The sequence below is a fragment of the Melospiza georgiana genome, chromosome 3, assembly GCF_028018845.1.
Source record: "Melospiza georgiana isolate bMelGeo1 chromosome 3, bMelGeo1.pri, whole genome shotgun sequence".
Taxonomy (NCBI): Eukaryota; Metazoa; Chordata; class Aves; order Passeriformes; family Passerellidae; genus Melospiza; species Melospiza georgiana.
In genome coordinates, this window is record NC_080432.1 from 85,974,664 (window position 1) to 86,001,525 (window position 26,862).

The window sequence follows — 26,862 nt, forward strand, 5'->3', positions numbered from 1 at the left end:
GGAAATCAGATTTTTTGAATAGCAAAATCAATTCTGTAAAACTTTCCTCTGTATTAACAGGAGTGGTATGGGTTTGTTTTTTTTTTTTGTATAACCAGCAAGAAGTATATTGGACCAATAAATACCCCTTTTTTTTTTGATTATTAAATAGATGCAAGCAGATCTCATTGCTAAACCTTCAGTAGCAGTGGAGTTTGTGACACACCTGGGAATAAATATGCCTGAATTTGCTGGAAGTGGTGTGGAGATTAATTCTAATATTTTCCATGAATCTGGAATAGAGGCACATGTTAGTGTAAAAGCTGGACAATTGAAATTCAGCATTCCTGCTCCGAAGAGTCCAGTAAAACTCCTCAGTATCAGGTAATGGGAACTGAATGAGAACTTTCAAGGCTATGTTCTTCCTTCTGTTCTTGGTTTTTATTGTGGTGGAATTGAAAATCTAGGATAGGCATGGAGAAATTTTCAGTTCAGAAAAATCCCAGACATTATAAAACAATAACTTCTTTTGTAAGACAAGCAAATATGCCAGATAAATGGTGACTTGGAGTCACGGCTTACAGATTATTTGTCACTATTTTTGAAATTTTATACAAGACTCTTACTATTTCCATTATTTTGTTGTCTTTCACATAAAATTATTATAATAGCAATAGATATTTTAAAATTGAATTTAAATTAACTACTTGCATTAATTTTAGAGAGAGCAAATCACTCAATACACTAAATTATAATTATCAATAATAATACCTACATCATGTAAAGCCAGATGTTATTTCAGTTAGCTCCTACATCAATAAGGGAATTTTATTCAGAAGTAACTGTGTTAATGGGACATCTGAGCACCTGTCCTGGGAATAAATTACTGACTCTTCTGTTTCAGTGATACACTGCATTTGGTGTCTCCAGCCAAAACTGAAGAGATTCCAACTCTGATAGAGAACCAAGAAACCTCAACTTCTTGTAAGCCTTTCATTCCTGGTCTAAATTTCTGCACCAAAGTATTGTACCCTAATTCCACTGATGCAGAGGCAGTTCCTTATTTTCCCTTGACTGGAGAATGCAGGTAAGTCATGTGAACTTAGACTATGTTTATTTTGTGCTAACTACCTTCCTGCTTAATCACCAATAGTCTCTCACATCAAGCTTACCTTTAAAAAATCATTCAAACTTACTGGCAGCAGCAGCTCAGAAAGAGAGCTGTTGAGAGCTGTATGATTTCTTCTGTTTGTGGTCATGGACAAAAAAGTTACATTTGTTTACTCCTTCTGTAGATTTGGGGTTGAATTAGTGTCCACAGACGAAGTAAAGGAATACTCTGCAAGTGCAAACTACGAACTGCTGAGAGAGGGAAATGACCAGATTGACACCTTAAAGTTTGCTGTCCAGGCAGAAGGTAAGTGTCAAAAAAACCCCAAACCTGTGGTTTTTCTCAATTTTGAACTGTCATTTTATAGAAAAGACATTTTTAGTAATAAATCTTAATAGTATTCTTAACAGTGTAAGATAGAATACCATTTTCACACCCAAGCAGGCCCACAATTTAACCAGATTTCCTTTCATGCAATCTCAGTGCAAGATTTTCATGATGAGAGGCTGATTTTGTATTTTGAATGATTTTAATAAAAGTGTGGTGTTGGTGAATGGAAGCAAGGAAGAGGAGATATTGAGGGGGTCTATATAAGCATGAGAAAAATATGTTTCTTATGAAATACAGAATGAAAGCATACAAAACATATGTGAAGTTATTTAAATAATAAAAGTATTGATGAGTCAGTGGATCAGCCCATGGTGTGTTTAGAAGATGAGAAGAAAAATGATGGCCCAGTTGCAAATCAGACATTAAAAGTTGTGTTAGATCTTTAGTGGGATATAATTGTCAGCTGATTCTTTTTGTTCACCTTTTATGAAAAGTCCAAACAGATTCCATAGTTGTGAATAAATAAAGTACATTATATTTTTTAGGTATAAACCAACATGAGGCCACATTGACCTTCAGGTACAACAGAGGCAAAAAAATTTTGACCAGTGATGTCCAGATTCCAGATGTTGGTGTTGACTTTGGTACAAACTTCAGAATTACTGATGAATCCATTTCTGGGAAGAAAGCATACACCTTTGTCTTAGACGTCAACAACAAGAAGATTACAGAAGTTACTCTTACTGGCCAGATAAGGTAACTCAGGAAAATATTTAGAATTTAACCGCTACCTTTGAAAAGATTTCACTGGATGTAAAAATTTGGCAAAATTTTCTCTTGTTCTGGAGAAATTTCTTAAATACAGACACAGATAAACTTGCCATTGAAACCCCATTATAGAAAAATTTTAAAGTATTTTATTTTTAATGTATCAAATGCATACATATAACACATTGATTGATCTTTCCTACTATATGTATATATATATATATATAATTTATATTACAAGTTCCTTGAGGTAGTTCTTCCATGTTTGCACACACATGACTACAAGAATGCATTGTACTACTGTTATTGCAGGTGTGATAATCCAAGGATATAAACAAGGCAAGGTTTGTTCAGAGAGGTATTATCTTTTACTGGATATGCTTGGCTCTAAAAAAAGCTATTACATCTCCCCATGAAGAAATCTAATGGCACTCAGTAAGAAACAAAACCAAAAATAACTGAGAGCTTCCTGTAAAAATTCCCACGCTTCTCGATGAGAATATTTCCGGGAACATCTACAGGGGAGCTAACAAAAATGTTCAGCCTGCCAGGGTTTCTAAAATTGTCTGCCTCAGAAACCCATAGTGAAATGGGCTGATCGCATTCTTTAATAAACCTCAGTCTTCCATGGAATTCTGTGATCTTGATGGTGCCCCAGGGAGTCTTTGTCTTTGCTGTTCATGTAGAATTGCCTCTGATATCAGTGGGAGCTTTGGACAGATGTCAGAGACCTCAAGTCCCTTTCATTTGCACTAACATAACATTAGAAGTTTGCTCGAGTCAACAAAGTTACAGAGATATAAAATAAATGTGAATAAAGGAAAATGAAGCCCACTGGCATAATATATTTTGCCAAGTGTTTTGTCTCTATGTGATTCATGGCCACAGTCTGTATCCTGAGTAGAGAATTCAGCTTGAGTAAGGCATTTAGAATTTGGTTCAGTTACAACTTTACCAGGACAGGTACATATTTCCATCCTTTTCACTCCTTTGAAATTAACACTGTGTGTATCTGCACAGTAGCATTATAATAGTCTACTACAAGTTTTCCAAAGTAACTAGCATAAGCTGAAAATATTAATTGAATTACAACAGTGTTTACAAGTTTGATTAAATCTAATTTTTTTATAACACTATTATGCCTTTGCTATAGATTTAAATGCTGAAATTGCTCCTGAAAAAATACAATTAAATATTTTATTCACATGTATTTTTTCTTTTACAGATATGCTGGAGTGGAAGAGGCAACATTAAGAGGCAGCATTGCTTTTCCTCGCCTGGAAACTGAACTTGAAAGTGAAGCATTGGTTAATTATTCACCAAACAAAGCCTATCTTCAGATCAGCTCAGCTGCAACAATTCATGGAAACTCAATTTCAAAAAGAGTTCTTCTCAGATATGGTAGGAGCAAAAACACAACTTTTACACTTAAGCATCTTTTTTTATTAGTTTATAGTATTTCTCAAAATAAGAATATTACTAATTTTACCATTTTCTTTTTGAAATTTGAATTTTAGATGCTGAGAAAGTTGAGCTAGAGTGGAATTCAAGTGCCAGTGCTGCTGTGAAAAAACTGTCTTCCGCCTTCCCAGCTGACTTTTCAGACTACCCAAAAACTCTGGAGAAGCATACCAACGAACTTCTGGATCGGAAAGTGGCTCACACAGATATGACACTGCGACATATCGTGTCACAATTTATCGTGGTATGGTTTTCAACCTGCAGTAGATATCCAGTACATAGACCTAAGGAATTCTTGCCTCCCCCATAAAAGCCAAAATAAGAACTACTTGTAAAATCACTCATCAAATCGAATAAGCTGTGTATTTCCAGCTTTGATAAGAATGAGTCACTTTAGCAGATACCTAGACCCCAGTATTTGGGTAGTTCAAATAACTTTCAGATACCTTCACAGAGAAGTCCTAAAACTTTTTATTTACTTTACAAAACTTTTCTCCTCATTGTAGGCAACCAACACCTGGCTGCAAAAGGCATCAAAAGATGTCCCTTATGCCCAGACTCTGCAAGACAAACTAAGTGCACTGCAGGAACTGAACATTCAGAAACTTAACCTGCCTGTTTTCACCATTCCTGAAGAACTTTTCCTGAAAAGGTAGGGAATAAAATTAGGGTAGTGAAACAGGAAACTGAAAATAGATATTTGTTCACACTTTAGTGTTACTTTATTTTGCTTTGATTTTATAAAACAGCATGGAATTGCTGTAAACATTAGCATAAAATTGGAATGATAACAAAGAACTTTACAGTCAGAGAAATGAAATTATACGGAGGAATTGATGTACGTATTTAATACAGATTTGACTTCGTGTCGTATGTGAAGAGATCCCCAAGTATTGTATATATTGTAAGGCATACTGAATGAAAATACAGTCTTTAGGCCACAGAACTACCGAAGCCATGTTTCTCATAGATTTGTGTCCTACATCCCTGCTGACACTTTGGCCATCACCCTCATAGCTCTACATTTTCCTGTGCAGTCCTGTTGGACAGTTCTTCCCTTTCCCCTACACATAGTGGTTAACCTCCACCAACAGAACAACCTGACCTCCTCCCACGCCTGACATGCTCAGAGGGAAGTTGTACTCATATGGACTGGACGTGTGCACTAGTTTGGTCCCATCCCTTCTACCTACGAGTTTCACAGGACTTGTATGAATGTCATTACCCTTCTGTTAAATTTCATAGAAATGAAATGCTGAAATAAATGCAAAGGACAACAGAGGCTAGTGTAAGATTGGATTCAAAAAACAAATGGAGAAGAGTCTTCAAGTTTGTATCTCTTAGATCTGTTTTTCCATGTATTCTCTTTTATTGTGCTAATATGGTATGGTGTGTTAGTGCTACACATCTCTATTGCTACCATTGTGCTCCTGGGCTAGTATAAGCAAGGAAGAAACTTGTTTTTTTCTCCTAGGTTGTTATCATCTGTGCTAATAATAATGGTAATAATGGGGTATTTTACTGCTCTTTTATGTAGCTTTTTAAAGGACCAAATTTCCTTTTGTAAATTTGTAATCCTTTTCTAAAGGAACAAAATTTCAAAGGCATTTGCTTAATTTTCATCTTAGGATCTAGCTCTAAGTGTAAAAATTCAAGATTTTGCAATATGAAAGACCAGTTACGAAAACAAGGAGTGTCTTTGCCAGCCTATTGTTCATTCAGAAATTAAGGCCAAGTTTCTTTCTGTTTTGCCTTTTCCTAATTACACTTTTTGAGCCAATGATCCATTTTTCAGTCCTAGTTCCTTGTCGCATGCTTAGATTTTATTCCCTTTTATTCAGAATAAAAAAAATGCTGAATATTTAGATGAAACTTTTGAAATGGTTATAATGGGAAAGATAGATAAATTCTTAACACTTATATGATTTCATGCATTTCTCTAAGAATACATCACTTTTTAGAAAAACATAATTGCCTTTTTCTGGTACTCAGCATCCCACAGGTGTGCCAGTAATTTTGGAGGATTTTTTTAAATTTTACCTACAAGTCCCTTTGTTTATGAAATAAGAGGAAAAAACATTGAAACAATTCCCTGGTATCAAAAATACTTTTGATAAATACTGATGAAGGAGTGCTTGAAAATGTTGACATTAAAGTTTGATTGTTACATTTCTCTCTAAAACTAAAATCAGGACATTGATATAAGCATGTAAGGAAACTCAGTATCTTGGGCAGAGGAGGAAATCATGAAAACTCCTGTATATGCTTTATGAACTTAGTTTCTAACAGCCTATCTTTCTATCTTTATTTTCCAGTGAAGGCCGGATCAGATACAACTTCAATAAAAACAGTTTTGTAATTGATATTCCACTGCCATTTGCGGGAAAATCATCTGATGAGATATGGATGCCGAAGACTGTTAAAACACCTCCTCTGGTAGTGGAGTCCATGGGAATAAGTGTGCCATCTCAGGAATACAGAATCCCAACATTTACTGTTCCAAAATCCTATCCTTTCCGTGTGCCTTTGCTGGGCAAGTTGGAGGTCTCTGCTAATGTGTACAGCAACTATTACAACTGGACAGCCGCGTACACCGTGACTAACAGCACCACAGAGAGAGCAACCAGCGTAAAAGCTACCTATAACACAAATGCTGATTCTGTTTTGGAGCTGCTTTCCTACAGTGTGAAAGGTAAGGATGTTTGCTAGACATCAGTGTTTGCAAACCTTCTTTACTTATTTTGTATCCCTTATATCAGGCACAGTGTAGTCATTCCTATTTAAAGACAGGTGTTGCATGATCTCGAATCACTTTCCTTTTGATTTTAAAGATATTGGGTGTGTCTGTTGATTCAGGCTCTGAAAGTGAAGAAGTCAGTTTAATTCAGTTAAGACTTTTACAGTCCATGTTTTCCTGGATGTTCCTTACTGAAGAAAATGTCCTTCAAAACTGAAGGCATGATTCTACAAACACTTGTGCAGCTGGTAAATCAACTGTTTTCAAAATCAGGTGTGCAAGTGTATGTGTAGGTATGCCCACAATTTATTTCTCAGTCTATTAATATGTGTATATATGTATATAAAATTGTCTTATCTTTTCTTATGTCCATATATTGTCATAATATGGTATTTTTAAGTTGGTTTCCCTAAAACTGCAGTTTGGGTTCTTAAACAGCAAAAGGACAACCTGACTTCATTTTCTTCTAAACTCCTCGCCATAACTGAGCTGTGATAAACAAAACACTAAAGTCTAGGAATGTTAGATATGGGCTATTCTTGAGTCCATCTTCTTAATTTAAATAATGACATAATTTTATGCTATTTCACATTACTATATTTAGCAGTGTCGTGTAGAAACTTAATTTATTTTTAATTCAAAACTTTAGCTTCAAAAACCAAAATAGTAGCCATTTTTACTGAAATATTCAGTATTTACCAAATCACTTAGGCTTTTAAAGCAAAATATCATCACAGAAATTGCAATTCAAGCAGTAGCATAGAAGTTCAGTGGCATCAGACAAGTTCTCAAAGATTAAAAGGTATAGACACACTTACCTTTTGTCTCTTTTTTCCTATTAAAGGTTCTGGAGAAGCGTCATATAACAGAAATGGATTCATCTGTGCATACGAAAATCACCTGAAGCACAGAGTCTTAACATCAGTTTTTAAGCTGTCTGGCAGAAAGAATTATGAACCTGTTCCAGTTTCAAACTACACCTTATCACTTACAGCATCAAGTTCTCTGGGTCCTCAGCTTTCATTTTCCAGTGACATTGTTTCTGAAAAGATCAATAACATGAATACCAATAATGTCAATATGGAAGGGCAGCTGGAAGTGGCTTCAGTGTATGCAAAGAGCATTTACACTCTGTCTACCACATACAATGAAAAGAGGCGGGTTTTAGAAGGAAAATCAAATCTGAAGTTGGAGTCTTCTTACCTTCAGGCTACCAATCAGATATCTGGCAGATACAGTGACGGTTCATTTTCCATTACTTCAGTTTCTGATGTACAAAATGAGCTATTAAAGAACACAGCTACACTGAAGTTTGAAAACGGCCAGCTCAAAATGTCATCTGAAACCAACGGGAGGTATGAACATACTGCAGGTGTCAATAAGCTTGAAATAATTTTTTCAAAGAAGATGGCAGCACTTCGATCCGAATACCAAGCCACTTACAAGCAAATCCAGTATTTTGCCGTGTTTGCAGGTTCCCTCAATTCCCAGGACCTTGTTTTCAACACTGATATCTCCCTGACTGATCAGAAGAATCGAGCTGCACATAAGTCATCACTCAATGTCAATCGGTATGGTCTAGCCAGCAGTGCAACCACCAACATGCAGTTTAGTCCCTTGGCAATTCAGAGTGAAATGAATGCCAAGCTCGACACTGCTGGAGGCTCCATGTCACTGTCCTCTTCCGGGCGCTATGGGAAAAACAATGCAAAATTCAATGTAGGTGGAAGAGTGAGCCTAACAGAAATAACGCTGGGAAGTGAATATCAGAGTACGGTTCTGGGTATGGACAACAAACATGTTTTAAATTTCAGAGTTAATAGAGAAGGACTCAAGTTTTCAAATAATTTGCAGGGATCATTCAAAGAGATTAAGCTGGAGTACACAAATGATTTGAATATTCCAGGCTTATCCTTAGCATTTGTTTCAAAATTAGACAACAGCTTCAGCTTTGACAAGTTTCACAGACATGTTTTTGACCTTCAACTGGAGCCTAGCTCACTAACAGCTAAACTGAGCAATAATCTTAAATACACTAAAACGGAAGTTTCCAACAAAGCAGAACTCCTTCTTGAGCCTCTGAATATGAACTTGGGTGGCAATGTCAGAGGAGCCCATGGAGCAGATGAAATAAGGCACACCTACACCCTTACATGCGCTGGTCTAACTGCAGACTTGAAAACAGACACCGTGGCAAATGTTCAAGGTGCAGCAGTGAGTCACAGAGTTCATCTGGATGTGGCAGGACTTTCTTCCTCAGTTACCATGAACACAAACTGTGATTCCAAACCTCTCCATTTCAGCAATGTTCTGCGTTCCACTATGGCCCCATTTGTCATCACGGCTGATGTACACACCAATGCTAATGGAAAGCTGGTTGCTGTGGGTGAACACACAGGAGATTTGTACAGCAAATTGCTGTTTAAAGCAGAGCCTCTGGCTTTCACTTTCTCCCATGATTACAGAGGTTCTACCAGCCATAGCCTGAAGTCTAGAGGAAGGTACACTACCCTGCTTGACAACAAAGTTCAGATGCTTTTTACTCCATTGGAGCAGTCAAGTTCTTGGAAACTGAAAAGTCAGCTAAACAATAATGTATATTCACAAGATTTCAGCACTTACAATAATGCAGAAAAGATCGGTGTGGAACTTAATGGAAGAGCTTTAGCAGATCTCTCTGTAATGGACAGATCAGTCATACTGCCATTCACATCTGAAGAAGTTAATTTAATTGATCTATTGGGTCTCAGGAACAGCATATCGGAGCCTCAAGAATTCAGCATCTCTGGCTTTGTCAAGTATGACAAAAATAAAGATATGCATGTTATCAGCCTACCCTTCTTGGAAAATTTGCCAGTTTACTTTGAAAAACTCAGAAGCGCCATCCTATCCACACTGCAGCCCATACAACGTTATCTGAAGAGCATAGATATAGAACAACATGTGAAAAGATACAAGGCAACTTTGAGCAAACTGCCACAGGACATTACCGATTACATGGACAAATTAGATATCAAAGGCAAAGTTAGCAGCATGAAAAATAATTTTGTTGCTTTCACAAAGGACTACAGAATAACATCTGATGATCTCCAAATTATGCTGGAAAAAGCCATGGACAATCTTCAAGAAATACTGTCTCAGCTGCAGATCTATCTGGTAAAAGTTGAGCAATACATCAAAGACTGTTATGAGCAGTACGACATTAAAGCACTTATTGCACAGATTCTTGATCAAATAGTTGAAACAATGACAGCTCTAGAAAACAAATATCAGGTAAGAACAACTGTAATCAACATCATTGAAAAATTGCGGGTTTTTTTCCAACAATATGATCTTAACAAAATCGGAAGCAGCACTTTGGCTTGGATTAAAAATCTTGATGATGAGTACAGAATTGCAGCTAAAATACAGGAAAAACTAGAATCACTCAAGATTCAGATTCAGAATATTGATCTCAGAAGCATTGCGGAAAATTTGAAACGACAGATTAAAGCGTTTGATGCTAAAGAATGCTTAGAAAAATTAAAGCGATCATTGCCAATCAAAAAAATTAATGAAATTCTTGAACAAATCAAAGACTTTATTCTAAATTGGATAGAGGAATATGAATTATCTGAGAAGATCAGCGCTTTCCGTGGTCGTATGCACAAACTGATTATAAAATATGAAATTGATAAGCAGATATATTTTTTAATTGACAGAATGATAGAACTGCTTAAAACGTACAGGATAAAAGAAACTGTCCAGAAACTGACCATCTACCTGCAAAATGCTGATGTGAAGTCATACTTTGATAAAGTTGTTGCTTTTGTTGATGATGCTGTCAAGAAAGTGCAAACCTTTGATTATGAAAAGATGATAAAGCAAGTCAACAAGTTCCTTGACATGGTTATTAAAAAGCTTAAGGCTTTTGATTATAACCAATTTGTAGACGACACAAATAAAAGAATTCGAGAAGTGACTCAGAAAATAAATGAGGAACTCAGAAATCTAGAACTTCCACAGAAAGCAGAAGCCCTGAAACAGTATATAAGAGATTTTAGAACTGTAATTTCAAAATACATGGAACAGCTAAAGGACACAAAGCTTGCTGCAGTAATTAACTGGCTCAGGGAGCTCATAGACTCAACAACATTTGCTAATCTCAAAGCCAAGGTAAATGAACATCTAGAAGACCTGCGAGAGAGGATTTCTGAAATGGATATTTCTCAGGAACTCCAGTGGTGTCTTCAGAAGATAAGCCAATTCTACAATTCTGTTGTCATATACATCTCTGACCAATGGAACACAGCTTCCAAAAAAATCACTGCATTGGCTGAAGAGTATGATCTAAAAAATTGGGCTGAAAATGTAAAACAGTTTGTTGAAACTGGATTTAAAATCCCTGAAATCAGGGCAGTTGTAGTCACTATACCCGCCTTTGAGGTTAGTCTCCGAAGTCTTCGGGAAGCAACATTTCGAACACCAGAATTCATTGTCCCACTGACTGATCTCCGTATCCCCTCCTATGAGATCAACATTAAGAGACTAAAGGACATGAAAATCCCAATGAAATTTACTACCCCGGAATTTAAAATTCTAAATACCTTTCCAATTCCTTCCTTCACAATTGACCTGATTGAAGTTAAGCTTCTGATTGTGAGAACAATAGACAAATTCATGTCTGCAGAATTACAGTTCCCATCTATCGATGTCTATTTGAAAGACCTGAAGATGAAAGATATGCCTTTTTCTGATATTTCTTTCCCAGAAATACAAATGCCTCAGTTTCAAATACCAGAATTATTGATTCCAAAGCTAAATCTAAATGAGCTCCAGATTCCTAACATGAAGATACCAGAGTTCCAGCTCCCACATATCCCACGTACTGTGACTGTCCCTACATTTGGCAAGTTGTCTGGTGCTTTCAGAGTCACCTCTCCATTTTTCACACTGTCTACACAAGCTGAGCTTCGTAATACCACAACATCTGCAAACAGTCCAGAATTTGTTACTTCCATTTCAGCTCAAACAACATCCAAATTAGACTTCCTAGTTTTTAGTGCTACTGCAGATTCACGTCTGCTGGCCCCTGACATGAAACAGCTGAACCTTAAAAATGCCATGAAAGTCAGCCATAGGTTCCTTAAAGTTGATCACACCAATGAGGTGGTATTTTTAGGGACCTCAGTAGTAGGTGAAGCTGAAACTAGAGCAAACCTAAATACAAAGAAAAATTCAGTAGAACTACAGAATAACTTAATGGTCAAGCTGCAAAGAAAAATTTGGATGCAGAGTGGAATGGCATATTCTCACAGACTGAATATTCCACAAGCTGATTTCTCTAGCCAGGCTGATCTGATCAATAACATGACAACAGAGGTAGAAGCAGGATACATATCATTTACCTCTGCTGGTAGAGGAAACTGGAAATGGGCTTCACCTAATTTCTCCGATGAAGGCACTCATGATTCACTTGCCACTTTCAAGATTGAGGGCCCCACTATTACATTTTCTGCCAACAACAGAATAAATGATAAGTACCTGAAAGTCAACCAAGCTATGAAATATGAATGCCATTCCTTAATGGTTGCAGTGTTTCAGATTCAGTCTGAAATGGAGTCGCAGCGCGTGGGACGTAGCCTTCTGAATGTGCAAGGCACAGGAGAGCTTCTAGGAATGAAAGTAGAATTAACAGGCTCTCACAATGCTCGGCTCCATGGACGGATTACCGGAACTGTAAATAATGAATTTTCCTTCTTGGCAAACCCTTCCAAAATTTATCTTTCTACAAACAATGATGGAAACGTGAAAATCAGCTTCCCGATGAAACTAACTGGCAAAATTGACTTCCTGAATAACTATGGGTTTGCCCTCAGTTCTTCTGTTCAGCAGGTCAACTGGCAAGCTACTGGCAGATTCAATCAGTACAGATATTCCCATAATATGTCTGCTGGCAGCAATGATGACAGAATTGAAGCTCATATTGAAATGAATGGAGATGCCAACCTGGACTTCCTAAACATTCCTCTAAGCATTCCTCAGATGCAGATTCCCTACACTGGAATCAAAACTCCTCAGCTGAAAGATTATTCACTGTGGGAACAGCTAGGCCTGAAGGAATTACTGAAGACAACAAGACAATCCTTTGAATTAAATTTGAATGCTCAGTATGAGAAAAACAAAGACATGCATGCAATCCCACTTCCTTTAGCAAAAGTGCATGAAGTACTTAATAAGAACATCCTTTTATTCAACAAGCATTTTGAGAAAGGGAGAAATGCAGCTTTCGATTTTCTTACGAAGTCATATAATGACGCCAAAACAAAACTGGACAAATACAAAATACAAACATCACTGAACAAAATACCACGGACCCTCACAATTCCAGGATATACCATTCCAGTTGTGAATATTGAAGTTTCTCCTTTCACTGCTGAGATGCCAGCCTTTGGTTTCACGCTTCCAAAAGAAATAAGCACAAGAGGATTCACAGTCCCAATAATTGGCTTTTCAGTTCCATCTTACACAGTAGTTGTACCTTCTTTTGAGCTTCCAGTCCTTCATATCCCCCAGGATCTACGCACTCTAAAGCTTCCTAGATTCAGAATCAACAGCTCAGCAAACAACATCTTAGTTCCTGCCATGGGCAACATTACTTATGACTTCTCATTTAAATCCAGTGTAATCACTTTAACTGCAAATGCTGGACTGTTCAATCAGTCAGATATTGTTGGACATCTCGGTGTTTCATCCTCTTCTGTCATTGAGGCTCTGCAATTTAAGCTGGATGGTTCAACAAGTTTGACAAGAAAAAGGGGGTTGAAGCTGGCCACAGCATTATCCCTGAGTAATAACAAATACTTAGGAGGAAACCATGATAGCACTATCACTCTCTTAAAGAGGATGATGGAAGCTACCGTGGCAACAAATATAGAAGTTGACACACCACTTTTGAAAATGAATTTCAGCCAAGAACTTTCTGGAAATACGAAATCTAAACCCACTCTTTCCTCAGGTATAAAATTAATGTATGATTTTAATACTCTCAAATATGGTACCAGTGCTAAGGGAGAAATTGCTCACAAGTTTGCTTTAGAGAGCCTGACATATTACATATCAGTAGAATCTTCTACAACTGGAGGTATTGATGGAGTATTTTACACTGGAAATGCATTTTCTGGGAGTTTAGACCATGAGGTAAATGCCTATTTAAATGCTAATGGAGCTCGGTCATCCCTCAGATTCGAGGCCCACTCTAAAGCAGATGGACTCTGGATGATTGAAATCAAAGAATTACTTGCAGTTGAAGCATCTACCCGTCGTATTTATGCAGTCTGGGAGCACAATGGGAAGAATTATGCACGATGCACATCTCGTTTCACAACAACGGGGACTCAGAGATGCAAAGCAACCTTAGAGCTGGCTCCTTGGGATGTATCAGCAGATCTTCAGATTCAAGCCATTCAGCCAAATCCCTTCCTGGGCATGGCATCAGTTAATGAGGCTGTTGTAGTGAAAATCAGTCCTGCAAACCAGAAAGCTGGCTGGAAGGGTGAAGGCCAAATTCACTCCCTGTCTCTCAGTCATGATATGCATTTATCAAATGAAAACTCAAAAGCAAAATTTGATATTTCTGGTTCTTTGGAAGGATACATGGACTTCCTCAAAGTCATCAAGTGTCCCATTTCTGAGAAGAGCTTATGGGATATTTTGAAGCTGGACGTCACTACCAGTGCTGACAGGAAACAGTACTTGAATGGCTCAGCATCACTCGTGTACACCAAGAGTGAGGATGGTTACTTTTTCCCCATACCTGTGAATAAGCTGACCGATGGCTTCACTGTCACTATTCCTGGGTTGCACCTCAAGGCTCCAAGCCCTGTCCTCAGCACTCCAGAGTTCAGCCTTCCTTTCACCACTCTCCAGGTCCCAGCATACACTGTTGACTTGCGCAACATAAAAATTCCACAGACACTAAGCACAATGCCATTTGATGTTCATTTACCCACACTGCCAAAGCTGAGATTCCCCAAAGTGGATGTAGGAGCAAATTATATTACATTAGAAGAATATAAAATGCCATTTTTTGAGGTGACAATACCTGAATACCAAATAACTATGTCTCAATTCACTTTACCAAAGAGTGTTTCATTTGGCAGTTTCTCTGTAGATCTAGATGAAGTAGCTAATAAAATTGCAGATTTTGAAATGCCTACAATTACCATTCCTGAACAGAAAATTGAGATCCCCCCTCTGAAAATATCCTTGCCTGCTGGAATTTACATCCCATCATTTGGTGCCTTGACTGGATCTTTCAAAGTTGTTTCCCCTTTGTACAATGTCACCTGGAGAACAGACTTGACAAATAAGAAGGATTCTTTTGAACATTCCATTGACTCTACCTGCAGCTCAACATTGCAATTCCTGGAATATGACCTGAATGGTAAGACATTAAAATTCTATATGCCATGATTTTGAGGGAAAAAATTATTGTATTCTAGGATTTTCCAGATCTTTTTTCCCCAGAGTGTTGCATATGAAGGTGTTTCTGTCTGTTTAGCATTGATTTTAGATGAAATTTCTTTTACCAGGAGTGGTAGTTTTTCATAAATTAGTATCAGAGTCTCAGTCAGTCACCCTGAAGGCTAATGACTATATATATATAGCATGTGTGTCAGTCATATCCATGTTGAGATATAATGTGAATTTTAAAATGCTCCAGTTAAACAAATGTTTTCATGTCTTTTTATTTGGGACATTATGGGCATTCAGTTTCTTGAAGCATAATTTGACATATCAGTGAAATACCCCAAAACAGGCCATCTAACGTACAACTGGATATGTCTTTTGTATTTTTTGTTGGTAATATACACATTTGAAATCTTTTTCACAGTTGTTTCAAACTATGAGTATAAAGAAGGCGTGTTTGTCATGAAGACAACTGGCAGCTTTTCACATCGTGACCTGAGTGCAAACTACCAGGAAAATCTAACTATTTCAGGATTTCGGTAAAGACTTGCTCTAATAATGTAATTTATAATATACATAATTGCAAATGATGTGTTGTTGCTTTGCTCTCTAATACCCCAGGGTGCTTTGCAGTCCTTGCCATTATGGGCTGTGTCCTTTTCCTTCTCAAGGTAACTTGAAAGCTGTTCCCTCTCAGGGTTTCTAGAACAGCTTTTCTCACCACCTCAGTGGTCAGAAAACCACTGAGACATAAACACAGTATTTTATAATCAGAGAAGCTCTAGATCTAACCATCAACATAGCTGGGTTCCTTCCCAGTGGATCCCTCTGTCACCACAAGCCAGTACAGAGTAATTTTTATTCACAAGTGCCCACACCAGGAATTAGACTTGTCTCTCTTTCTGCCTGTTTCAATCTGCAAGTGTTGTGCTGATACATCCAAGGGACGGAATCAGTGAAGGCAAGTACAAATGCAGATAAACAGTAGTGTCCATACTTGTGTTGGTGGAAAAATTGCCGTCAGTTTGTAGAAATCTGTGGAAAGCTGACAATGGTACAGCTACAGTCTTTGTTTACCTGCCCTAATTTAATGAAAATTCACAACAGAGCTCAATATAGTTTTATCTAAAACAGGAAAATTGGAGTGACATGAAGTTTTGAATATGTCAGGCTAAATTTTAAGAAATGTGGATAATAAACCTGATATTTTATTTTCATCATAAAAGCATTGTTTAATTATATATATATATATATATATATATATATATTTATGAAATTATAAGTGGTACTATGTTCAGACATACATCATTGGGCTTGTGCTTTCTGCATTGCTTGATAGCTGTGTATTTACTGTGGTTGCAGAGGCATGGAGGACGCTTTATCACTAGACATCATCAGCCCAACTTTCACAGATGTTCATGTGCGTTACCAAGAGAATGAATGGAAATCATCAGGCTCAATATCCTCACCCTCAGCTGGGACCCTTGCTTATGTCATGGAAAGGGACAATGAAACTTTAGTTGCCAGAGTGTACTACCAAACTCAGGTAAGCTTGATATGAGCCATAAAAAGCAAAAATGTTTGGTGTGGTCAGAGAAAAAGTTCCCTTTTAAATTTTGTGTGTGTGTATGCTGAGATATAAATTAACCACCAAATAAAAACTAAAGTATCAGTACTTTAAGGTTTTATTTCCTACACTGGACTTTCTAGTACTAAAAATAGTATCTGTGTAAAGAGGTGTTTTCAAGCCCTTCACAGAGTTATTTTTTTCCATCTCCTGAGGTTAAGAAGGCACATCCACTGAAAGCGAAGAATGTACAAAGTCAGTTTTAGATAAGCTACCCATCATGTTTAATAGGTAGCCATCAGGCTACTTGGAATTACTACATAAGTGACCATTATAGGAATAAGGCAACTAGAAGAGGTCAGATCATCTGTGAAGTATCTTTTTTAATCTGTTAATATTAATTTTTTAATCTGTTGCAATACATGTTTTTATTATTGGCATACTACAATAATTTCCAAATTAAAAAAAATTTATAGTAATTTAGGGATCAGAAGCAACTCATAATTCACTATTTATTATAAAAATGGAAAAACTATACAGGTAAATATATTCTCATTTGAGGATTTATTAACTTCTCTGAATAACTGTCTAAATTGTCTCTTATTTAAATGATTACAAAATTAAATCCTCTAATATTTTCATATGAAAAAGATCCTTTTTGGATTCATTGAATTTTGAATTTAATTGATTTCAGGAATGAGTAGAAGGCTCATTTTCCCAAGTAATTCACCTGCCTTATGAGACATGATGGGCATTTAATACAAAGGAAGGAAAAATCTTATTTGCTGTCAGATATTAAAGACCAGACTAAGTTATGTTCTAGTCTTGCGCTTTGAAGGAGCTTGAAATAGATTGGTACATGATAATTTCTTCCAAAATAAACTTTCAGGATGAAAGCAAACAGACAGCAAACAGACAGTGGACAAAAAATTGGAGTGCTTGTCTTAATGAATGGTAAAATTAAAGGTGCAATACTGAGAATGTTAAAATACTCTCATAAATAATATTGGAGTTTTCTTACCCTGTTTTCTATTTTCAGTCTGCTCCCCAGAATGACATCGACATACTAAAAGGTGAGATATCCCTTAAAGAACCTGACCAGATTGAAATGAAATTCAACTGGAACGAGGATGCTGCCAAAGACTTGCTGTTGGGTCTGAAAGCAAGAGTGCCTAAAATGACAAATGCAGTCTATAGATATGTTAATCGGTACCATAAGGAGCATACGGGACTGGAAATCAGTGCTGCCACCTTAAAGATGAAGAATATAATGCAGAATAATGCTGAAAAAGCATACACTTTTGCTGCAAATCAAATAGATGAACTAGATGCTCAGCTTCGCACAGCTGCCAATGAGGCCTCGGACAAATATCAGGAGCTGAAGTTCAAAGCTAAACGGCTTTATCGAAGAGCAGCAGATCAGGCTGAACACTTTGACTATCAAAGAATAAAAGCGGAACTTTTGAACGTTTTAATTGACATAATAGAACAGTACCACCAGAAAATAAAACACGTAATTGACTCAGCCACTGAATTCCTGAAAACCACAAAATTTCAGGTCCCTGGGTTGTCTGAAAAGTACAGTGGTGCAGAAATATACCTCATGACTACAGAGAAGGCAGCAAAAACTGCTGATGTATGCCTTTCAAAACTTCAGGAGTACTTTGATGCCTTGATTGCAGCTATCAATGAGCTGGAAGTCAGACTTCCTGCTTCTGAAACAATTCTTAGAGGTCGTAATGTACTTGATCAAATCAAAGAAATGCTGAAAGATTTGCAGAACAAAATCAGGCAGACATTTGCTACTCTTCAGGAAGCTGACTTTGCAGGAAGGCTGAAGCAACTGAAACAAGCAGTGCAGCAAGTTTTTCAGAAGGTAGAAGAAATGGTTAGAAGCTTGCAATCCAAAACTTTTGAAGACATCAAAGTCGAAACCCAACAGCTGTACAAAGATGCAATGGCTTCAGAATTTGCCCAGAAGCTGAGATCCTTGACAAAAGATGTTAAAAAATACATTTCTCAGTTCAAAGACTTCAGCCAGAAGACATTCCAGGACCTTTCAAAAAAGCTGCACCAGCTGCTCCTCTATGTAAAGTCATTGCGGGAGGAATATTTTGATCCAACTACACTTGGATTGTCAGTGAAATACTATGAGGTGGAAGAAAAAGTACTGGGATGGCTGAAGAATATCATAGATCTTGTCGTAGATTGGCACAACCAGCGTATTGGAGATCTGGCTGGCATTGCTACACGCCTGACAGAGCAAGTAAAAGAATTTGTGGAAATCTACAGTCAGGAATATTATGACCTTATAACTGATTTTGAAGGAAAAGGAAAACAGAAGATCATGGAACTCTCATCTGCTGCTCAAGAAAAAATCCGATCTTGGTCTGCAGCTGCTAAGAGGAAAATTGATGAACATAACAAGCAACTCAAAGAAAAACTCCGGGAGATCTATGGGCAGCTTAGTCAGTCCCAAGAAAAGCTAATCAGTGAAGCCAAAAGGTTAATTGATCTAACTATAGAAAATTACTCTGCTTTCCTGCAATACCTCTCAGAGCTTCTTCGCTGGCTTGAGCAAATAACAGCTGAAAGCATAAAGCCGTATGTAGCTGTTCGTCAAGGAGAGCTTAGAATACAGGTGCCCATGTGACTGGCAGGCCATTTACCAAATGCCCCAAAAAAGCAGACAGGCACTCAGGAATAAAGTGGAAATGACACACATACTGATTCAGCAAGGCATTGAGAAAGGCTCCAAGAAATGGAACGAAATGCAACACTTCACTAATGGACAACTTGATGGTGAGCAAGTGAGTCCTCAGGAGATTATGGAAAATATCCAGCAGCACATGAACACCTGAATGGGCGTGTAGAAGAGGAAAAGTAACAAGTTTCTACCAAAATGTATTTAAATATAACAGCAATCAGTATACTGGAGCTTCAGGTATATATGTTTGAATCTGAATTTGTAAATGAAAACTTGATAATCTACACTAGGTTATTTTAATAAGCTTAATAAGCCAATAAATGAGTTCTTTATTACATTTTTGTGTCATTTATTACAACTACTTTTACTTGGAGCATAAGGCTTAATCCAACAATTTTCAAGGTCAATGGGAAGTCTTTTCTGTAATTTCACAATATGTTGGATCAAGTTAATAATGTGCAATGCATATTGTAAATAGTCACAAAAGCTATGGAATACATAGAATAAACAGGTTTTAAGATAAAGGTCACATTCATAAGCCAGTTGAAGGAAGACTTGGAAACACATCTATTTCCCAGCATAGAGATACCTTAATAGATAAGTAAGGAAAAGAGCATGTGTAAAACCATGAATTAAAAAAATTATAAATTCTGAAAATGGCATCAAAAATTGAAAATTAACATACAAATATGAACATATGTAGAAATCTGACTCCTGGAAATTTTCAGATAATAATACAAAGATTTTTAAATAAGAATTAATTTATGCCTGTGTCAGTTTTCAGACAACTATACCAAGAATTTTATATTAGTTTTCTTTCTACTGGCTAATTTATATTTCAGAAATACAGGGTTTTCTCACCTGTTTCCCCATGATATTTCTGGTTTCACTTTAAATTGTCTATGTTTTACTTATTATGAGTTTACTCAAGTGTCAAAGTTTCATGGACATCACTGTGTATGATAGAAGTCAAAAAGTTTTCCCCTCTTGGGCAGACGCTTAGGCCATTTAAATGAATTTTCAGCTTAAAAGATGAATTTAAGATGTTGAAGAAGTCCTTCACAAAATAAGACTGTTTTTAAGTGAAAAATATGTTGAGCAGCAGTGGTGTACTATACAGACAGTCGTAGAGAAATGCATGCTCGAGCTGAAATAATGTTGCCTCTTTGAGAATAAACTTTTTGACAAAGAACACTAGAAATTTTGTGCACATGTCTGTTTTGATACAATCAATTCACTCTGTAAGGTGGTTCTTGCTTGTTCATTAATGGGAAAAACAGAGCTCTTTAGATTCCATGGTGTGATGGAGTACATACATGAAGCAATGGAGCTCCCAGACTTTGACATCCCTATTGATAGATAATATTATTATCTGAGTAACTTCACCAGTAATGATTTTTATCAGATAATGATTCTTATCAAATACTTATGAGATTCTTATCTTTAACCCAGAAGTCAGAATCTCACAAGCATTGTATTATACACACACCTATCTAGCCGCCAGTAAGTGGTTGTCTCTTAGAAAGTAAGGTAAATCAATTTTCTCTTCAGAGTTTTCAGACATCACAGCAAAAATTCGCAGAATAAGAGATAGAATAGTCCCCTGTGAACTATAAAATATGTTTTGATTCTGAATAGAATTAATCTGCATACATTGCCCTGCCCAGAGGAACCAAAGGTATAAAATTCCCTTTTTACATGTTCTACTGAGCATCCCAGTAAAAAATATGCTGGCTGCAGAGCCCTTTCACCTTCATTCACAAGGAAACCAAAGCCTAAGGGTCACCTGATCTTTATTGGATGTCAGACTGCACAACTCATTTCCCTGAATTTTTCCCTGAATTTTAACACAAATGTTTAAACACAACCAGATTTCTCGGCCACTGACTGATTGTTGTTTCCCTTCATCAAGACAAACAACCCTGTGAAACAAAGGACAATAGAATAAATTATAATAGTTATGGGAGAAAAGCGATTTAAATTTTGTTTTCTTTTGTTTTTCCCCTCATGTCTATTTATTTCTGTCCATCATCCATTGTTCTTGGAAGGATTTTAAATGCTAAAAAAAGTATTTACTTATAAGGAATGGGCTAACTGAATAATAAATATGCCAAATAGTATAAATACTGGCTCCTGTTGGCAAGAGTGAAGCTTCCCAAGAGCAAACACAATAGTTTGCACACTAAACTGTGGTTAGAGGTTAGAGGAGATTTCCAAGTCTCATAGCAGCATTGCTGCCAACTGGATTAAAGCTCTCAATCCTGTAATCGATGTGCCATCTTGCCGTCATCCCACAGTTGGTCTGGGAGGGCCTGGAAGCAGAACACTACTCTCAAATTTGATCTTACTGGAACTTATCTGTTTTGTAAATCTCCAAACCAGAAAGGTCATCTCAAGCACCCCTTTGAAACTCGGGCAATATTTTGACACAGGAAGAGGTTGCTTTTGTTTGTGTGTGTGCATCACAGGTGACACAAGCACTACAACCAGGTGACTCTTTTATTTCCATTCTTTTTCCTGTTGTTTGGTTGTTGTTGCTGTTTTCTTTCAGAATCTAGAAAATTTTAGCTTTATTTCCAATGTAGTAAGCTACAGAAATATAGAAAAAAACACAATTATTCAAATTGTGTTGGAACTTATGAAATGTTTGCAATATCATAATTTGTAATATTATTAGTTCTATTTTGGCTTCTTTTCAGTCTAGTTTATATAACAGGAAATATTCTATTTCATTAAATCAAATTGTATTGGAGATAACAGGGAAAGTGCAACTATTTGGGACTCAGTGACATTGCTTCTTTCTTTTCTTTTTTTCTGTAGTCTTCATCATCTGAATTCTCATAAATGTCAGAGGGGTTTTTCTTTATAATTTACAGCAGGTATCAGACATAGAGCAGAACTGGTTGTAAAAGTTTAATTACGTGAAACATTTTAACAAGAAATTGAGAGAACAATATGCCCTGCTCTAACTAAGTGATTGTAGAAATAACATTGACAAGAAACGTGTGTGTTCCTAAATGAAAAACTTTTGCAGACGTAGGACAGCAAAAATGTTCCAGAATTTTAGATTATGCAACCAACTAGAGATGATTTTTTATTAAGTGATTTAAAAGTACATGCATAGTTTGCTGCATATCCAGAGATTCTTCACACTTATCCACATCCACACACACTATCTTCCACCTCTGGCTCTAAATTGTGCTATTGATACTTTTAGAGCAACTGCCATTATGGCCTACTGATACCTTTCAAAATTTATATTAAAATATTTAGTTGTTCAGTAAGTGACATCAAAATTTGTAGTACTCTTCTGCTGGCAGATTTATTGCCCAGGTGGGAAACCAGAATTTATTAAAGGCCATGCGGACATACAGAATTGCTCATATTCCATTTCTACACAGCCAAATCCTGGCCCAAATGAAATCAATAGCAAAATGTCTGTTGGCCTCAGCAGAAGTAGGCTTTGGCCAGTTAGATGTATAACTTGAGAAGCACTCTGGGATCCTGTAGGACAAAGCTATATTAATATCTATTAAAATCTACACAAAAATATCATTGAAAAAACATGCAGACAAGAAAATTAATCACTAACAAATTTGAGTCAGATCAGAATGAAGCTTGCCTGTACAACATTAACCAGAGCTTCTTTACAATTTCTTACCCAGTATTACTTAGTATCACAGAGAAAGTCTGTCAGGGCCAAGAATTCTGGGTTCTGGTCCCAGGCCTTAGACATGGAAATATACATATACATCTCATCACCTTTTCCCTCGTTTCATTATCCATTCAAGGCGTTAAGGGAGTCTGGAACAGAATAAAAACTTGTGTTGATGTTTGCAAGACCCAACTGGGCAAATTCTTGAGCAACACAATCTGATTTAAAGCCTGCCTCTGTTTAGAGAAGTAGGTTGTAGAGACCTCCCAAAGTCCCATACAACTTCAGTTACTTTGTGATTCTCTTGTGACTAAATTGATATGGCTTTAGGTTGCCATCTCTAACACTTTGCCTACCCTTTGGTAAATGGTTTACAAGCAATTTGCTGCATCATTATTGTAATACATCATTATACATAGACAGAAAATTCCATGGTACCCCTGCATGTAAACACAACCTCATTCTGATTGCAACCATGAGGCATTCTAAAATTCCCTGAAGCTTTCTAGCAATTGAAGCCTTCTCAGTTGGTTCTGCATCTTTCCTCTTCTATGCTTTTCATGTGAATACCTCTGTCATACCAAATCATAGAGGTTTTCCCAATATGCAGGAATTGATGTTATGACTATAACGATTCATATTCTGACAGCATGATTGTTGTAGCTGTTAGAAGAATAAGATGCACATCTTCTCAGAGTGGCTGTAGAAGGGTCCTCTGCTAAGCTGAGCCTTGTCAGAGTGAGAGGATCGAGTACATGAGTAGCAGATCCACCACAGCTTGGGGAAGTAACAAAGGTCAAATGTCTATACCATGCATCTGTTGTGAAGAATCTGCCAGGTATTTGCTGTAAGCAGAGACCCACCACAAGTTATAGCCTCATATTGATGTCCCAGCGAATGAATTCAAGGGGACATGTTTAAAACAATCTTGAATTTATGGATAAATCTATTAATCTATACTGCCTTTGGGACTCAAGGAGCAAGATCTAGTCTCTGAACAAGTGATACAAACTAGTTCAAACATTCTATAGCATATAGGAAATAAGACTTGGAACAGCTCTCTGTTCAAGTGTCCAAGTTTCCTCTAAGAGTGAGCCAAAAGCCATATGCAGCATAGGTGCCTGGGGGACCTGAGACTTGGTCTGAAGCAAGGAGTGAACCAAATGAGCAGCAGAGAGAGCATGAAGAACTAAACTATTCACTGCATCTACCAGACAAATGGCATGGTTAGATACTTAGAAGAGGCCACTGGGATGAGTAAAGATGGTCTTAATTAAGGCCATTCATGGGGAAAAGTATCAGACCGATAACTTTTTAAGTGCTGCCTGCTACTTCTATTATGCTACTGAATGAGGCTGGTGACTCCTGGGTTTCTGGGCAACATGGTTATTCTTACAGGGATAATATTCTGCTCTGCTTTCTGTGCAGCTTCGACTAAGGATGGAAAGGAAACACTTAGCCTCCATACTTTTCTTTCCCCACGTTTTCCCTGCTTCCACTACCTCTGCCACAGTTAAGATGTATTCCAATGTTGGTGCCAATTAGAGGAAAATTGTTAACATACTTGCTAACTTGTTATTTTGCTCTAGTATTTTTAATGACTACAGAACGTTATTTCTTAAAAAATTGATACTGCTTTTATTCAGAACTGTTTTCTGTAGAAAGTATTTTATAGACATCTTTCTGTTCAGCTCTGCCAAAAGCAGTGGCAATTGTAGTTCATTTGGTTGGTTTCATCTGTGGAAGCTTTTTGCACTGGAACCCTCAGAAATCTCTTTATCTGCTAACCTGTTGTTTTGTCATCAGTCTCATAAACAGCCCCATACTATGCCAGCCAGTCACTCTGAAAGGTTATTTATTTCTTTGCTTCTAATACCTGTAATACTCTTAAGTTTTAAATCAGTGGCTCTCCTGGCTGGAAGTGGAGATCCAAAGCCAGTTACAAGGTGCCATTAGGCCCCTACACTAATGCCACCAGATCAAACATCTGCATTTAGCCAGAAACTCCCCATTTCCCGGGTCTATGCACACTCCTTTCCACTTCACAATCCCTTTGAGACTGCATCATATTATTCTGCTAAAAAGGAAGAAAAATGGAAAGGTGGTGTCACTGTCTCCAAAGTTCAGCATAGTTATTAATTTAATTTATTTCAAGATTACTACCTTTGAATGTTCTCAAAGAGAAGCTGGATTAAAAAAAACCTCTCACTTCTTTGTTGCATGACACTTTGCACAGACATTTCCCATTTTTAGCAGGCTGTTTGTCTCTCCATAATGTTCTTTCCCTGTTGTTACTATATTTGTTCATTTAATAAGCCTTTACTTTTCCCTATGGAAATGACTGGCTTATAACTATTCGCAAACAATATGGACAGTTATGCAAAAGCATTTGATTTTAAAGCTGAAGAACAGAAAACCAGCCAAGTCTGAAGGAACACACATCTCTCACACATAGCCCATATTCCAGCAGTACAAACCCACGACGTCTCTCTCTCAGACACATCTGTCTATATGTGCAAACATCCATGCAAACACACACACACTTACTATGTACATTACTGTCAAGTTAAAAGCCTGAAGTTAATCCTTAATCCTTAGGTCATCCCCTTCATTTCAGCACATCGAGCCGTCCAAGCCTTCCCATCAGCAGTGAGCTGATGTAGCTCTTCCCACTCAGGACCTATTAATCCAGCAGTTTCACCAGTGGTGTTCCGCCAGGTTCATCTTCCAAAACTTCAATTTTTGTTTAAACTCTGAATCAGAAAGTTATCGTTTTTGGGTCCTGCAGGGAGGTAGCTTTCCTTTTTTTTTTTTTTTTTTGCAGTCCATTTCAGCTGAAATGTGCTGATGAAAATATTGCACAATTTTGTAAAGTGATACAGCTGATCTTATTCAAAAATGGCCAGTTCCTCTTCCAAAAGATGGAGCTTAAATTTTCTAATCCTTTTAGAAACATACATTTTTTTAAAATAAAAATTTTGTTGATATTCTGCTAGCCCAGTATTGACCTGGTAACTTCTTTGTGGCCATGTGTATGTGTGTCATCTGCACTCTGTGTTGTCTCTCTTCAGGTTTTCACTGAACATCACTATCTTTTTGCTTTTTACAAATCTTCTTGATGTATACCCCATTCCTGACTTCCCTTGAAATGTGTTACCCATTGAAGAGACGGGTTCAAGTTTTAATAATTCACTTTCTGTATTTGGGTTCAGTTCCTAGGCCAGTTTTTTATCCACTGCATCATTCATCCACCTCATTTTCTCATATTTTAGTTTCCCATGAGTAAAATGGGAATTATACTTCTCTGCTTTTCAATGGAATTGTCAGAATGAAACTAACTCATGACTTGGAGATAATCTGATAAATCTCATAGTGCTGAAGACCATGAAGTAGATAGACACACTGTAATGGCAACAAGAAATCAAGATACAGATATTGACTTCCCTCTCCCATCATCATGTTTATTGTTTTAGAAACTTGGAGTTGATTTCATGTGCTAAATCACTCAGAAACACTCTAGTCCACCCCAAAACCATCATACATACCAGGCATCAAACATATAACACTCTCATACAGATAAATGATCCGAGGAATGGACTCAACGGCTGCTAGCAGTTAATTTATATCGTGGTTTCTCCATAAACTTTTAACTTTGGAAATTATCTGCCGCCCATTTCAGTTTTTTGGCTGCCACATAATGCACCTTTGTGAAGTCACTTTTCTGTCTAATAGAGATATTTCTTTTTATGGGTGAACATTTGTTTAAAAATAACAAATAGTAATCTCATTTACCATGCACAAAGAGTGAGCTACTTAACTGTATGTAACCAAGTCCCATTTTGTCTGGTTTAATGTTTAGCAAGGCATGAAAACTAGTTGATATTACAGGGAGAAGATGATTTATTTAATAAAATTACATTCCTTTTTTTTCCCCATTAAAAAAACAAATAATTGTAACCAAAAAAAAAAAAAAGTGTTTAAAGTAGAGAAGCATAGCCTGCAAAGATTGATACTGAAAAGTCAGCACATACTAGAAAGTCTGATGCTAAGCTCAGCTGCTTCTTTACCCCCACCTCTGTTCTGAGTTTGGTTTGCA

The 26,862-nt window shown here is 37.0% G+C and overlaps 1 protein-coding gene across 1 annotated transcript in view; it reads left to right on the forward strand.

Annotated features, from left to right (window-relative positions):
• Window positions 1-20,312, forward strand: part of APOB (apolipoprotein B) — a 36,426-nt gene extending 16,114 nt beyond the window's left edge. The window contains 13 exon segments of the mRNA XM_058020175.1: window positions 152-363; window positions 884-1,066; window positions 1,275-1,396; window positions 1,966-2,176; window positions 3,414-3,589; window positions 3,706-3,893; window positions 4,156-4,301; window positions 5,965-6,341; window positions 7,231-14,811; window positions 15,262-15,376; window positions 16,200-16,383; window positions 17,444-19,054; window positions 19,056-20,312. Of these exon segments, the coding sequence (XP_057876158.1) occupies window positions 152-363; window positions 884-1,066; window positions 1,275-1,396; window positions 1,966-2,176; window positions 3,414-3,589; window positions 3,706-3,893; window positions 4,156-4,301; window positions 5,965-6,341; window positions 7,231-14,811; window positions 15,262-15,376; window positions 16,200-16,383; window positions 17,444-19,054; window positions 19,056-19,265 (11,316 nt within the window). The 3' untranslated portion in view covers window positions 19,266-20,312.
• The last annotated feature ends 6,550 nt before the right edge of the window (window positions 20,313-26,862 follow it).